This window comes from Heterodontus francisci, chromosome 36 (assembly GCF_036365525.1).
Source record: "Heterodontus francisci isolate sHetFra1 chromosome 36, sHetFra1.hap1, whole genome shotgun sequence".
Taxonomy (NCBI): Eukaryota; Metazoa; Chordata; class Chondrichthyes; order Heterodontiformes; family Heterodontidae; genus Heterodontus; species Heterodontus francisci.
In genome coordinates, this window is record NC_090406.1 from 30,597,887 (window position 1) to 30,614,135 (window position 16,249).

A 16,249-nucleotide genomic window follows, 5' to 3' on the forward strand; every position below is an offset into this window, starting at 1 on the left:
CCAACACTGCTGTACAATATATCACAACACAGTGATGAACTGTGAGATATCCATTTCCATATAACACTGCTTGTTCCCGTTATGTAACACTGGAGCATCGCAAGTAGTTTTGGTACTAAGTTAGTTATTGTTCGCTTCCTGTCCTGTGACAGTGGATGGGTAACTGCTAATATGATGATTCCACCACAACAACATGAAAGGATCATTTGTGGTGGCTTTTCTGAGGCTGAATTTCTAAATTATACACAAACCAGATGCCTGGCAGGGAGTTAGAAGAACACAGAACAGTCCTGGCTTCTTCAATTGATTCGGATAAAGCCAATACTGGTGAGGAACCGCAGAGGAAAGTTTTGGAACAGGGGAAGGACATTAGACCCAAGAAACCCACCTCGTTTTGATAGATTTCAGGCCCCATCTACCCAGATTTTAATTATAACCCTTAATCACATCCTTTTCCGGAAATGTATCAAACTGCAATGTGCTGACAGTCTGATATCTCTCTTGATCAGAGCACTCTCCATTTCATTAACACATATTATAACTTCTGGATCTCGCTGCCAATCAGTTAGTCCAAAATATTTCCTTTGAATCAAATTCAGCTCTAGATCCAGCCTGAAAGTGTAGTTTGACTTGCTTGTCAATTTCAGTTTAATTTTACTTTTGTAAAATTGATCAATGAATTATAATTTCAGATGTAGGCATGAAAATAAATGAATTCCTGTGATGTTCAAGTAATTTGCAATTAATATTTTAAAAATTGGGTTATCATTCTGGAATGTTAATCTGCAGGAAGTGTTGACCTATTTATTTTCAGTGTTTCTGTTCAGTTCATTAATTCACACCCAGGTTAGTGAACAATGTCGTTCATTATTGACACAAAACAACATTTGAGAGTTAAGATCCTCTTTGTCTCCCAGATCAGATGATATGACGGAATCAGCTTGTGTCTGATTCTCCATTTGAATGCAGCTAGGAAGATTGACTTTCTTGACCACGATAAGATTTGAATGATTACTTTTCACTCATTAAAAGTATCCAGAATAAAAGAAAAAAAGAAAGACTTGCATTTATACAGTGCTTTTCACAATGGAATACGACAACAGGCAGCACAACAAAGTAAGGCAACGGAGCCTGGTAGCCGTGGGTCAATCCATGGCCAATCGGTCTTTGTTAACTAAAAAGATTATGCATAGACAAGGAAATATTGTAACCATGGTGCACTGGACCAGGGTAACCATGGGTCAATAGAACAGTAGTGCGACCATGCAAACATAGGTTAATAAAACAGGGTAACAATGGTTTAATGGAACAGATTAAACATGAGATAGAACAAGGCAACTATGAACTAATGGAGCAAGGTACTATGGTTCAATGGAATAAGGTAAGCATAGAATCACAGAATTGTGACAGTGCAGATGAAGGCCTTTTGGCCCATCATGTCTGCACCGGCTCTTGGAATGAGCAATTCACCTAATACCATTCCCCCACCTTTTTGCTGTAACCCTGCACATTGTTCCTTTTCAGGTAACAGTCTAATTCCCTCTTGAATGCCTCAATTAAATCTGCCTCCACCACATTCTTAGGTAGTGCATTCCAGATCCTAACCATTCACTGTGTGAAGAAGTTTTTCCTCATGTCGCTTTTGCTTCTTTTACCAATCACTTTAAATTCGTGCCCTCTCTTTCTCGATCCTTTCATAATGGGAACAGATTTTCCCTATTCACTCTGTCCAGACCGCTCATGATTTTGAATACCTCTATCAAATCTCTTCCCAGTCTTCACTTCTCCAAATCCCAACTTCTCCAATCTGTCTTCATACCGAAGTTCCTCATCCCTGGAACCATTCTCGTGAATCTTTTTTGCACTCTCGCCAATGCCGTCACTTCTTTCCTATAGTGCAGCACCCAGAACTGTATGCAGTACTCCAGCTGAGGCCGCACTGGTGATTTATAGGCGTTCAACATAACCTCCTTGTTCTTGTACTCTATGCACCTATTAATAAAGCCCAGGATACTGTATGCTTTATTAACTGCTCTCTCAACCTGTCCTGCCATGTGCAATGATTTATGCACATATACCCCCAGGGCCCTCTGCTCTTGCATTCCCTTTATAATTGTACCCTTTATGTTATATTGTTTCTCCATGTTCTTCCTACCAAAATGAATGACTTCACATTTCTCCGCATTGAATTTCATGTGCCACTTGTCCGCCCATTCCTCCAACTTGTCTATGTCTTTTTGAAGTTCTACACTATCCTCCTCACAATTCACAATTGTTCCAAGTTTCGTATCATCTGCAAACTTTGAAATTGTGCCCTGTACACCAAGTTCTAGGTCATTAATATATATCAGGAAGAGCAAGGGTCCCAACACTGATCCCTTGGGAACTCCACTACAAACCTTCCTCCAGCATGAAGAACATCCATTAACCACTACTCTCTATTTCCTGTCAGTCAGTCAATTTCTTATCCATGTTTCCACTGTCCCTTTTATTCCATGAGCTATAGTTTTGCCCCCAAGTCTGTTGTGCAGCACTGTATCAAATGCCTTTTAGAAGTCCATGTCCCCCACATCAACAGCATTACCCTCATCAATCCTCTCTGTTACTCTTCAAAAGACTCCAGCAATTTAATTAAACATGATTTTCCCTAAACAAATCCATGCTGGCTTTCCTTACTTAATCCACATGTGTCCATGAGACTATTAATTAATTTGGTCCCAAATTATGTTTCTAGAAGTTTCCCCACCACCAAAGTTAAACTGGCTGGCCTGTAGTTGCTGGGCTTATCATTACATCCTTTTTTGAACAAGGGTGTAACATTTGCAATTCTCCAGTCCTCACCCCTGAAAAGGAAAAGTATGGCCATTGCCTCTGTAATTTCCACTCACTTCCCTCAATATCCTTGGATGTATCTCATCCGGCCCTGGTGCTTTACCAACTTTAAGTATAGACAGCCTATCTAATACCTCCTCCTTATCAATTTCAAATCCTTCTTGTGTATTAGTTACCTCCTCTTTCACTGTGGCCTGGGTAGCATATTTTTCCTTGGTAAAGACATATGCAAGGTATTCATTTAATACCTCAGCTATTCCCCCGCCTCCATGCGTAAATCCCCCTTTTAGTGCCTAATTGGCCCTACTCCACCTTTTACAACCCTTTTACTATTTATATGCCGATAGAAGACTTTGGGATTCCCTTTTATGTTAGCTGCCAGTCTCTTTTCATACTCTCTCTTTGCTTCTCTTATTTGCCTTTTCACTTCCACTCTGAACCTTCTACATTCAGCCTGGTACTCCATTGTAAATGAGACCCGACCCAAGCCCAACAGAACCCCATCCGACCCCGACCCCGACCCCGGCCCAGCCCAAGTCCTTCCATTTTTTTCACGCCCGACCTGACCCGACCCGACCATCAGTTAACTTACCTTCTGCTTTTCACTTTGTTCCTTACCTGCACAAGCTTAAAATAACTGTAGCAAAACCACCTTTAAAGTCCAAAAAGTAAATTAACATTAAAGTCACTTACCTGAGGTGGTGATAGAGCGTGTCCGATCCAGCCCGACCCGAACCGAGTTCGAATGCCAGACCTGGAAGTGCGACCTGCCCCGACCTGAACCTGACACATGTCGTCTGGTTCCGTCTGGTTCGGGTCGGGTAGCAGAACTTAACTCCATTGTATTATCTACCTGGCATCTGTCATAAGCTCACTTTTTCTTCTTCATCTTAATCTTCATCTTTATCTCTTTTGTCATCCAGGGGCTCTGGATTTATTTGCCCTACCTTTCCCCTTCAAGGGAATATACCTTGACTGTGCCCAAACTATCTCTTCTTTGAAGGTAGCCCATGAAGGTAGCGACTGTTTTTCCTTCCAATCTTTGATTCTAATTTATTTGCCAGATCCATTTTTGCCCCATTGAAGTTGGCTTTCCTCAGTTAATTATTCTTACTCTAAATTGTTCTTTGTTCTTTTCCATAATCAACCTAAACCTTATAATACAATGATCATTGTCCCCTAAATGTTCTCCTATTGATATTTCATCCACTTGACCTACCTCATTCCCAAGAACCAGGTCCAGCAGTGCCTTCCCTCTCGTTGGACTGGAAACATACTGCTGTAGAAAATTTTTGTGAACACACTCTAGGAACTCTTGCCCCTCTCTGCCCTTTACCCTACTACTATCCTGGTCTATATTCGGACAATTAAAGTCCCCCATTATAACTATTCTATAATTCTTGCATATCTCTGTAATTTTCTTGCAATTTTTTTACTCTTCATCCTTTCCAATAATTGGTGGCCTATAGACTACACCAAGCAATGTGATTGCACCCATTCCCTCTCTCCCTGTTTACTCTTAAGTTGTGGGGTGACCCCATCTATAAGTGTGCTATCCATGAAGCTCTCAGCCTCAAGTTCTGACACTTGGAGCTCAAGCTGCTGCAACTGACAACACTTCCTGCACATATGATTATCCAGGACACGAGAAGTGTCTTGGAGTTCCCACATAGCACGGGATGTGCACTCTAGAGATTGGAGCAGCCCTGCCAATCCTCTACCTGTTAGTTAATAACCTTGCTATTGCTAATAAACCTTACTACTGATAATAAGCCTTTACCAATACTAATAAACCTTACTAATGCTAATAAACGTTATTAATGCTGGTAAAACCTACTGATACTTGTGCACTTTACTATTAGTAATCAACGTAACCTTAAAAAAAGAAAGATAGGAGTCACCAGTTTATTCCCTAGTTTAGATATGATAAATAATAAATACTCTGTGATGTTGCACCTTGAATTTTTCTTTCTGAACACGGGCTCTGAACCTACAGACTGGCAGCGGCAGCAGCAGCAGCTAGCCCTGCTCTGCTCCCACTTGCAGTGAACTGTCGCTCTCTCCTGGGCTCTTTATGCCCCCCTCCGTTCCCGCCTTTTCCTGCCACTCTCAGTGAACTCTCTCTTTCGCTGTACTGGGCTCTTTATGCCCCACTCCGATCTCGTGCCTCCTTGCCGCTCTCTCAATGAACTTCGCTCTCTCCTGGGGTCTTTATGCCCCACTCCTCTCCTGTTGTTTCCCACTGCTCTCGCAGTGAACTCTTGCTGTCTCCTGGGCTCTTTATGCCCCGCTCCGCTCCCGTTGTTCCCGCTGCTCACAGTGAACTCTTGCTCTCTCCTGGGCTGTTTATGCCCCGCTCTGCTCCCGTTGTTTCCCACTGCTCACAGTGAACTCTTGCTCTCTCCTGGGCTCTTTATGCCCTGCTCTGCTTCTGCTGTTTCCCGCCGCTCGCAGTCAAATGTTAGTACAACAAGGTAACCAGACGTCTTAGGACAGATAGAGTGTAGGCCATTACAGCAGGCTAACAATGGATCAATTGAACAGGTTAATCATGGGTCAATAGTACAGTAAGCCATTTGCCATAGAATTATTGATCATTGCTCAGAGTAACCATAGGTCAATGGAAGAGAGCAATCATCAACAACTTAACCAGGGTAACCAGGGGCAATGAAGCACAGTAACCTTGTATCTATGTGCTGAGCACTACACCGGGCAGTGCACTTACCAACAGAGCCATCAGAGGAACATTCCTGTGTTCACTGAATGATTGTCTCTAGTTTTCTTCTTGGATCCTTGGCTTGATAAACAGAGATATAGGGCTGAATTTTATTCTGGCAATGGAGGTCCTGGCGATGGGCCAGAAGGTGGGGGGACAGCCTTGTTGCGAATTCCACAGTGGGCAGGCAATTAACTGCCCACTGTTGGGGACACTGTCACTTTAAGGGATGAGCTCCTCCTTCCAAGAGCTGCCAGCCAATCGGAAGGTCAGTAACTCTGCAGTACCAGCAGTGCCACTGGGAGCAGTGGCCACTGCTGGTACTGCAGGAGGCCTTGCTATCCCAAGGAATGGAGGAGACCCCGGGAGAGGTATATGGGGTCGGGGTCGCCTGGGCCATTCAGGCAGGCCCCGGTGTTGGGGTAGGTTGGTGAGAGTGGGGGAAGGTCTTCCCAGGGGCTGGTCATCACCGCTGGAAGGGCCCTCAGGGGGCCCTGGATTGCTCCCAAAGAAGGAAGTCCCCCCCCACACCCACACTCCCCAACCCTGCTAGGAGGCTGCCAGGTGCTTTCTGATTCCATGGGCAATGAAGCCGGGTGAGCTATCTAAAATTTAAAAAGTGACCATATATAGAAGTAGCTGATCAAAAACAACCTATCCAGGCATTTGATCTCAATGAGATGTATTGTGTAACAAGGAATGCAACTTTCTTGCGGAAACTAGAACTTACAGTTTGACTGCAGCTCAGTGGAAAAATGCAGCAGGAGTTGTTGAGGAATTGGATCGTGTGCATTCTTAATCTGAATCTCTTGCAAGTTGTTTTAAAAATGATTCTGTGCCGGAAAGAATAATTGAATTAAGTGTCTGCATGAACACAGTGCTCTGAAAATCAGGTGGCAATTTACTTCATAAAACTGCTGCTGGGATGAGGGTCACAGCCTAATATCACACAAGGTTCCCAGTCCTAATCACCTTCCAATAACTCCCTGCGCCTAGAGTCAGCAAAAAATAACTTTGAACTGGAGTTTAATGGAGCTGAAATGAGAAACAGAACGAGAAAATTGCAGGAAAATTAGAGAAAAAGTCAGTGGATGACGGTTTTTATTGCATCCGTGTGCATTGGGGGGACGGTGACAATGAGGATATTTGAAACAGTGAATTGATTCATTTGGTTTGACAGTTGGAGTTCAAATTATCTGGAATTTAGATTCTGAGAAAGAAACGACTAGTTTATTTGAGTCGTAACAAGCAGTTTCAGCATAAATTTGAGCAATGTATCCTTAAAATTAATTCACAAACACAGAAGATTTCATATGAAATCTTGGAATGTTATTATTTAATAAGGAATCAATTTCTTATCAGCGTTTGAACAGTTTTCATTGAATGATGGGGATTTGTTTTAAAGCCCGACAGTTTGTGTGTTAATGGGTTTTGTTGAGAGGAAGAATGCTGTGTTAAAATAACACACTAGTAACATCATGATTCTTTGTGAATTTCTTTGTAAGTAGAAATTGGCCGGAAGTCATAAATTTAATAAAATGCAACCCATTTACTGGCAGTGTGTCTTCACAGAGCTTAATGACATTACATGTGACCCACTGAGCCAAACAGGAGCAGGCCCAACCCTGCCCTGTTAAACATGCAACTATCATTCAGCTCAATGTTATAGGGCAACTAAACAGCATTAAAATGACATCAAAACACTTTGTATCCCTAAGGACAGCTTGTCTGTGTTTAATCTGCTCAATATCACAAGTCAAGTTTAGGGAATGGGGTTTTATTGTGTGTTGTCCACGCTCATCCTTAGAATAATACATCAGCACAACAACAACAACTTGCCTTTATATAGTGCCTTTAATGGAGTAAACACATCCCAAGGTGCTGTGCAGAAGTGTTAGAGATATTAGGTGACCAGAAGCTTTGTCCAAGAATTAGATTTTAAGGATCAACTTAAAGGAGGTGAGTGAGGTAGAGAGGCGGAGAGGTTTAGGATGGGAACTCAAGAGCTTAAAGCCTTGGCAGCTGAAGCTACAGCCACCAATGTGAAACAATGGAAATCAGGATTAGGAAGAAGGGACAAAGCCCTATTCTATTTGACTGTGCATGACATAAATAAGTAAGTGTTGGGGATACTAGGAAGGCTCATCATTATTTCCTTCATTCTCGGAAAGGACACAAAGGTGCTGCCACAGTTTCTTTTTGACATTTTTGTTCGCGGGTGAGTGGTAGAGTGGAACTAGAATCTGTCAGGATCTGGGAGCTGGTATGAGTTACTACTATAAATATGTGTTTCTCAGACATTTGAAAAAAACATGAGACAACGCATGGGGCCTTTAAGGAAACTCAGTACTCCAAGTTCTTCAATCAAAGAGTAATGAAGGAATTTGAGTCAGGATCCCTTTAAGTAAAGTAAATAAATAACCTCAGTCAAAGGTGGCTGTTCCTGAGAAAGAGTAAGACATCTGTGTATATGTTGTACCCCTGCCTCTGGGGAGCAAACTTCTAGGATTCCAGACTATTGATAAATTCCAGATGTCCAAATCCCACACAGAGGGTCAGCAAGACTTCGGGGAATTGCATTCCAGGACTGAAATTCTCCAAAAAAGGAGTTTTCGATTGTTGACAGGTGTTCATATGACTTTTCTCATACTTGATTCCTACGTGTGAAGATTAGCATGAGTGGGAGAGGTGTAAAGTGTGCTCCTTACTGTTCAGAGAGTGGGCATGTTATCACAGGAGAGATTTCAATGACACCTTGGTCTTCATCCACAATCATATTCAGTTCCTCATTCCTTATCACCCCAGGGTCTTCATCACCTAATGCCCACACTGTCCTCATCCTCTTCCATTTTTGGCATCTTCATCTATCCGCCCTTGGGATCCTCATCATTCCCACCCCCATACCATCTGTATCCTCACCCACTATCACCCTCGAAGTCCACATTTCATACCACCCACTGCATCTTCATTCCCTGTCACCCTCGTGGTTTACATTCCAGACCACCTTTAGGGTCCTAATCCCCTACAAAATTCAGGATTTTCATACACTAGCACCTTCGGATCTTCATCCCCTTTCATCCTAGTATGTGAGGACCTTCCTGCAGTGCTCAACTGCTCCATGCTACTTCATCATCTCTCCCTGTGGTCCAACTTTGTAGCTGCACTTTCACCTGGTTTCAATTTTAACTGTCCCAACCTAGCCAGCACATCTCGTGTAACGGCTGCCCCTCAGCGATACTGCCCAGTCAGCTTCCACATGTTGCTGATCCTGTCTCTCACATTTCACAAGCGCCACTTTGCTGTCTAACATCAAATCCCAGTTGAGCCACGAGAGCCTGGATCCAGTTCTACAGGTGCTGGAGTCCAGTTTCGCTCCATAACAGCCTGCAGTGTGGATTCTATCAGTGTCCCGACCACCAGCAATGTATGTCTGAAAGTTAGAAACTAAAGCGGGGAATCCTGACTTTCAAACAGCAGCTCAGGTGTCTGTTGTAACTGAGGCTGTGGAGTCACTTGTGATGTAAAAGGTGTTTCAGTACTGACTGAAGGAAGTGATTCTCTAATCTAAATGTAACACAAGATCCAGTAAATGGAGATTCTGCCTAATTTACAAGGTGATAATGCTTTGTAAAGCAGACCATTAAACGCAGAGTTCAGATGTCCTGCTATTGGTTATGTGTTTGAGGGCAGTTGCTGAGCCCACGAGTGTGTGTTTGCCTGTGTGAGTATGCCTGCTTGTGAGTGTGTCTACCTGTGTGCCTCTGCGTGTGCGTGTACGTGCACTCTATGTATGTGTGCTTTCTATTGACATCATTCAAGACTTTGTTTCATGATTGTTTTAGTTGCTTGGGGTATTGGGAATGTCTGGAAATTTTTTCAAAAACACTTTACAATCTCATCAAATCATGTCCCAACATATCAGGGATTAGTTATCTAATTCATTGTAAACCTGTTTGGGTTATAAAATTTCATCTGAAATGAGTGATGTGTTTGCCACATTTTGTTTATATATAAAATTTTCACTGAGGCACATTAAACCTAAAACTTCAGAATAAATCTACTCCAGGTGTGTGGGCTGTGAAAGATTCATGAACTGAAGCAATGAGATCATTTGTTCACCTATTTAATTTCCTGTCAGCGACCCAATATGTTTTTGGAGTTAATTTAACAAAACTAAAGCCTAGAAATGACTGTGTGCGATATCAGTGGTTATGGTCACTCCTCGCTCTATCATTTTAATGCAGCTGTTACTTCTGCTAAAATAACAGACAAATTAACATCACACACATTCAGCTGTTGATGTCACCTCTCGGCTGAGATCTTCAGCGGGATTAAGCCTCCTAAAAAACTCACAAAGCACTTCTCTTATCTCACTGACTGCCCCTGGCTCTTGTGGGGCTGGCAGCTTTCCTTGTTGTTTGCAGGAATTGTTTAGGTCCTCTAGAACTGGTAACTTCAATCTGAGGGCTTGTCCCCTCCCTCTGCGAGTTTGTGGTTAGTGCTGGAACTATCCTTATCCCTGCGTTCTAATCTAAGGTTGATTTATTTGATAATAGGCACAGTTATCCCTATAAGACAGTGGGTGAGAAATTGGGATTGCTTACGGCCTTTTTTGGGTGTTATGAGTGTCCTTAAAGCTCCAAAATGGTGCCCGTGGCGCTGCTTGCACATTTATGGGAAGAGTCATGCCGGGTACCATATTGGTGACGGCGTTATCATGCCCATAGTGAATGTCTGCTAGAAATATGCAGAGCAGACAGATCATGACATCAGTCAGAGTGCAACACTGATTTGATACCAGCACTACCATTAGCGATACACAGTGAAGGTCCACCGGAAGTGGGTAGAGCATGAGGTCGCTAATTTGATGCCAACGCTGCCATTTGAGAGCTCAACACTCCAGCTCACATCCTGTCTTAACCTTGCACAGCTGAGCACGTGTTCATTAGCAGGAAGGCCTCCTCCCACCAGCGCTATTTAAAGGGATCTACAGCTCCTTTCAGTTTAGTGGCTGACTGACAGACAAGGACACTGGTGGAGTGGCAGCGGTGGGAGGATGAGTGCTGCCATCCTGAGAGAGAACAGCAGGTAGGTTTGTGCTCCATGGAATCACTGCCGCCCTCCTGGGGCAGCACCTCAATCCTAGTAATCTGTTGGAGGAAAGATTGGTGGACTGTTGTGACACCCTGCAAGCCCTTTTGCACAGCCATGATGGCAGCAGTCTGATCTTCCATGGTAGCAAGCTAACCTTGCATGCCAGCAGTCTAAGCTTCCACTGCAGCATTCAGTCATTGGGTGGCTGCTGCTTGGAAGCTCTGATATCGGCCATCAGATGCTGCATCATGGTTGGGTCCACAAATGCATGAGCAGAGTTGACCGCCACTTCCATGCTAAAAAGGCTGGTCTTCAAGCTCTTGCAAAGCCCTGTGCCAAGCTGGTGCTGGACTCCTCCATGCTCCTTGACATTGACTACAGACTATCTGGCCTCCCAATGCACCAAGCATTTTGTTGTGCATATAGCATTCTTCTGTAGGCTGCCCAATCGAAGTCCTCATCTGAGTCCTCTGTGATCTCATCCTTCAGTAAACTGGAACCTAGCCTTGTCCTCTGGCCTGGCTGCAGGCCACTGATTCCCAGTATCTCACCACTTACAGATTCCACTTCTGTGCTATCCTTTAAATTGCACACAGTGTCAGTATCTGAGCTGTGGCTCCAAGTGTAAAATCATGTGACGGTGTGTCATCAACAAGCCATTCCTCCACTGCCTGGCCAGGTTGCACTTTAAGGGTATCTGAAAGGAAAAAGGCACAAGGGTATGGTTGTGGTGTGAGAAGGGGCACAAAGTAAAAGGTATCTGCTGACACCATCTGAAGCTTGTAAATCAGAAGAGATTGTGGGATGAGGGGAGGTGAGATGTGAGAAGATATAAGGAAACTGTCATCTTGGATGCTTTCATCCCCACCATTGGCCACGGCCTCAGCAATGGTCATCCCAATAACGGCCAGGACCGTCTCTCCATGGAGTTTGGAAGTGCAGGTTCTCCTGACCCCTCCTGTTATGACCTCAGTGAGATCATTAACTTGAAAAATACGAGCTATGAACCCCAAGACCAATTTAAAGAATTACACAACAAGATTTCACATTTTAATACTTTTATTATAACAACTAAACTAAAAGAAATCCCCATGAACTGAATAGTACTTTGCAAGTAGCCAATATCCAGAGTACATAGAAAGGTATTTTCTTATTAAAATACTTGAAAGCCTCACACCACATTTTTCCATTACACTGTCCTTTTTGATGGCCAAATCTCTTGTGGATAAAAGTTCCAAACTCCTCCCAGGAGCAAGGGTTGGATCTCCCAGACCTTTTCAAAAATCAGTGTCCTCTTCGCTGTCTTCTCCGAGCACTTGCAATCTGGACATCCATGAATAAGGTGTTTCCTGGTGATCCTGCTGGACTTCTACTTCTCCTCAAGTTTTAACTTTCAAAACAGGTTCAGGTCTTCACAGCTTTTTACTGTATCAGGCTTCTAAGAGCAGGTGTTCCCTCTCTTTTGAGGCTGCAATTGCTGTGTTCCCTTCTTACAGCCTGGCATTGAGGCCGCAACCACTGGTTTCTTCTCTTACAGCCTGGCTACCTTCAGAAAATCTGTTAAATTTATCTGGACTCAAAAGTCATTGGTTATTATCCTGTTCCAATATGCAAAGTCCAGAAGTCTGGTTTCACAAAGCCACTTGGGCCTTCCATTGTTCCCAGGTGTTAACAGCTGCCTGATACATTTGCATCTTCAAAATCACTGACTACTTGTTTTACAACCCAAAAGTCTAGGAGGGTGAAACCCATTCTTCTTCAGGTGTTACCCCTGCAGTCTCTGTTTTTTCCAAAAAAATTCTTTGATCTGTGATCTCTGTTGTCCTGGTAACCAAGACTTCTGTCTTGTCCTTTCGCAGGCTGGATGTGAGGTCACCTGATCTTCCGGACTCCATCCTAAACTTTTAAAATTCACCATTTTTAAAGCATAATCATGTTACAAAGTCCAGCATTCGTAACAGCTCCTCCTGCCTCCGGTTGTGCACCACCTTGTCCTGCAAGAGAGAGGGAAGTGTGTCAGTGAGTGTGGTGAAAATTATTTGGGTGATTTGGCTGTCATGGTTGAACAACTGGCAGTGTGCTTGAGGTGTGGGTGTGAGGCTTGCAGTGTGTGAGGGTGCTAGGTGGGTGATGAGGTGTGTGGTGCATTGAGCATTGGGTGAGGTTATTGGTGCAGTTGGTGGGATATGGCATTTGAAGATGCAATCACTGACCTTGACCACTCGTGTGAGGTCATTGAACTTCTTGTGGCACTGTACCCAGGTCCTCCGGGCTTGACTGATGGCATTGACCTCCACGATTATCTGCTTCCGCTACCTTCTGAGCAAGTATTGGGAGGGTCTCTTAGCCCCCTGTGAATACAGGACTTCTCTCCTTTCCAGCTTCTCCGCCAAGGCCTCCAGTGTTGCGTCCAAAATACTTGGAGCCCGCGCTTTCCCATGTTGTGCCATTCTTCAATGTTTCCCAGGTCAGATTCACTTCCTGCATGACTGTTAGCACCTGCTCCAGCCACAATGCACCCCCCAATGCTCCCCACCTCCACTTTAAGAGGTGCAGGGTAGTTTTAGGTGGTGCTGGTGACTCACAATATTGCCCAGACAATGAATAGTGCGGTTTGTGCTGGCAAGCCGCTGAAATCATTGAAATGAGCAGGCAGCACAAAATTAGCCTGCTGCCTGCATTGCAATCAATAGACGTGGGTTAATTGCACATCAGGATCCCCAAATCCGTTTTTTTCATTTTTTAATGTGTACAGGTCTCGCTATCGTAATGTGTTTTGTTATAGAGCATGTTTAATGGTGCCCCAAGCACTCAAATGTTTCCTGTAAATATTCTGCCTTTGTTAAGACTCTGGTCTAAGACATATGTCTCACCCTGCTTTGGAGAGTGTGTAAATCACTCCTGCTTCACACAAAAGTGCTGATTAAATTAACAATCAAAACAGAACATTTGAGAGGTGCAGTTGTTAAGGCTGATTTTCTGAGTTTGTATTACCGATTGGGAACTTTACCCCTGGTTGTGCATATCAGGAAAGAGTGGCACACTGCCTAGATTCCAGTCCATAATAGTCACCTGCGATTTCACCTGCTGGTGATGAAGCTCCAGCAGACAGTGCCAATCTGGAAAATCAGCCCTCTAATGTTTAACTCAGAGAGTATAACTAATGTTGTTAACACTATGGAGACCAGTGAATGACTGTGATATTCTCCATCGTGGCCCAGCACTTTTACCAAACAGCTGTTGAATAGTTGCCATCATTTTCACTGTGTTTCTTCTCCTCAACAGATTACCGGACTGGACCATGCTTCACTCAGGTCAATAACCAAATGTGCCAAGGACAACTGAGTGGCATTGTCTGCACCAAAACCCTCTGCTGTGCCACGATTGGTCGAGCATGGGGTCACCCATGCGAGATGTGTCCTGCGCAGCCTCACCCCTGTCGCCGCGGTTTCATCCCCAACATTCGCAGCGGTGCCTGTCAAGGTGAGCGGCTTCATTATTTATTGAAATTACTGACAAACTGAGCTGGATTTTCTTTCTGTGCAGATCCAGATTGGCCAGTGAGATTACCCTTGGGTTCTCACCCAAACTCTGTTTCCCTGTCCCTGCCCCTACCTGAATGGTGACCGCTTCACCGTCCCACCGCATGTAATAGCTGCCAGAAGGTGGAACCCGGCAGGTCGCACTATTTCCCTGCCCGGTGCTGCTGAGCAGTGCAGAGCCTGTGTACTCAGGTAATCAGAGACAGTAAATACAGAGCCTGTGTACTCAGGTAATCAGAGACTAAATACAGAGCCTGTGTACTCAGGTAATCAGAGACTAAATACAGAGCCTGTGTACTCAGGTAATCAGAGACTAAATACAGAGCCTGTGTACTCAGGTAATCAGAGACTAAATACAGAGCCTGTGTACTCAGGTAATCAGAGACTAAATACAGAGCCTGTGTACTCAGGTAATCAGAGACTAAATACAGAGCCTGTGTACTCAGGTAATCAGAGACAGTAAATACAGAGCCTGTGTACTCAGGTAATCAGAGACTAAATACAGAGCCTGTGTACTCAGGTAATCAGAGACTAAATACAGAGCCTGTGTACTCAGGTAATCAGAGACAGTAAATACAGAGCCTGTGTACTCAGGTAATCAGAGACTAAATACAGAGCCTGTGTACTCAGGTAATCAGAGACTAAATACAGAGCCTGTGTACTCAGGTAATCAGAGACAGTAAATACAGAGCCTGTGTACTCAGGTAATCAGAGACAGTAAATACAGAGCCTGTGTACTCAGGTAATCAGAGACTAAATACAGAGCCTGTGTACTCAGGTAATCAGAGACTAAATACAGAGCCTGTGTACTCAGGTAATCAGAGACAGTAAATACAGAGCCTGTGTACTCAGGTAATCAGAGACAGTAAATACAGAGCCTGTGTACTCAGGTAATCAGAGACAGTAAATACAGGGCCTGTGTACTCAGGTAATCAGAGACAGTAAATACAGAGCCTGTGTACTCAGGTAATCAGAGACAGTAAATACAGAGCCTGTGTACTCAGGTAATCAGAGACAGTAAATACAGAGCCTGTGTACTCAGGTAATCAGAGACTAAATACAGAGCCTGTGTACTCAGGTAATCAGAGACTAAATACAGAGCCTGTGTACTCAGGTAATCAGAGACTAAATACAGAGCCTGTGTACTCAGGTAATCAGAGACAGTAAATACAGAGCCTGTGTACTCAGGTAATCAGAGACTAAATACAGAGCCTGTGTACTCAGGTAATCAGAGACTAAATACAGAGCCTGTGTACTCAGGTAATCAGAGACTAAATACAGAGCCTGTGTACTCAGGTAATCAGAGACTAAATACAGAGCCTGTGTACTCAGGTAATCAGAGACTAAATACAGAGCCTGTGTACTCAGGTAATCAGAGACAGTAAATACAGAGCCTGTGTACTCAGGTAATCAGAGACTAAATACAGAGCCTGTGTACTCAGGTAATCAGAGACTAAATACAGAGCCTGTGTACTCAGGTAATCAGAGACAGTAAATACAGAGCCTGTGTACTCAGGTAATCAGAGACTAAATACAGAGCCTGTGTACTCAGGTAATCAGAGACAGTAAATACAGAGCCTGTGTACTCAGGTAATCAGAGACTAAATACAGAGCCTGTGTACTCAGGTAATCAGAGACAGTAAATACAGAGCCTGTGTACTCAGGTAATCAGAGATAATAAATACAGAGCCTGTGTACTCAGGTAATCAGAGACAGTAAATACAGAGCCTGTGTACTCAGGTAATCAGAGATAATAAATACAGAGCCTGTGTACTCAGGTAATCAGAGATAATAAATACAGAGCCTGTGTACTCAGGTAATCAGAGACAGTAAATACAGAGCCTGTGTACTCAGGTAATCAGAGACTAAATACAGAGCCTGTGTACTCAGGTAATCAGAGACAGTAAATACAGAGCCTGTGTACTCAGGTAATCAGAGATAATAAATACAGAGCCTGTGTACTCAGGTAATCAGAGACAGTAAATACAGAGCCTGTGTACTCAGGTAATCAGAGACTAAATACAGAGCCTGTGTACTCAGGTAATCAGAGACAGTAAATACAGAG

The 16,249-nt window shown here is 43.7% G+C and overlaps 1 protein-coding gene across 1 annotated transcript in view; it reads left to right on the forward strand.

Moving 5' to 3' along the window:
* The window catches only part of fbn2b (fibrillin 2b), a 245,998-nt gene that overhangs the window by 44,615 nt on the left and 185,134 nt on the right, over positions 1-16,249 (forward strand). Inside the window, exon 6 of the mRNA XM_068016449.1 lies at positions 13,928-14,125. Within this exon, the coding sequence (XP_067872550.1) occupies positions 13,928-14,125 (198 nt within the window). The remainder of the gene's footprint in view (positions 1-13,927; positions 14,126-16,249) is intronic.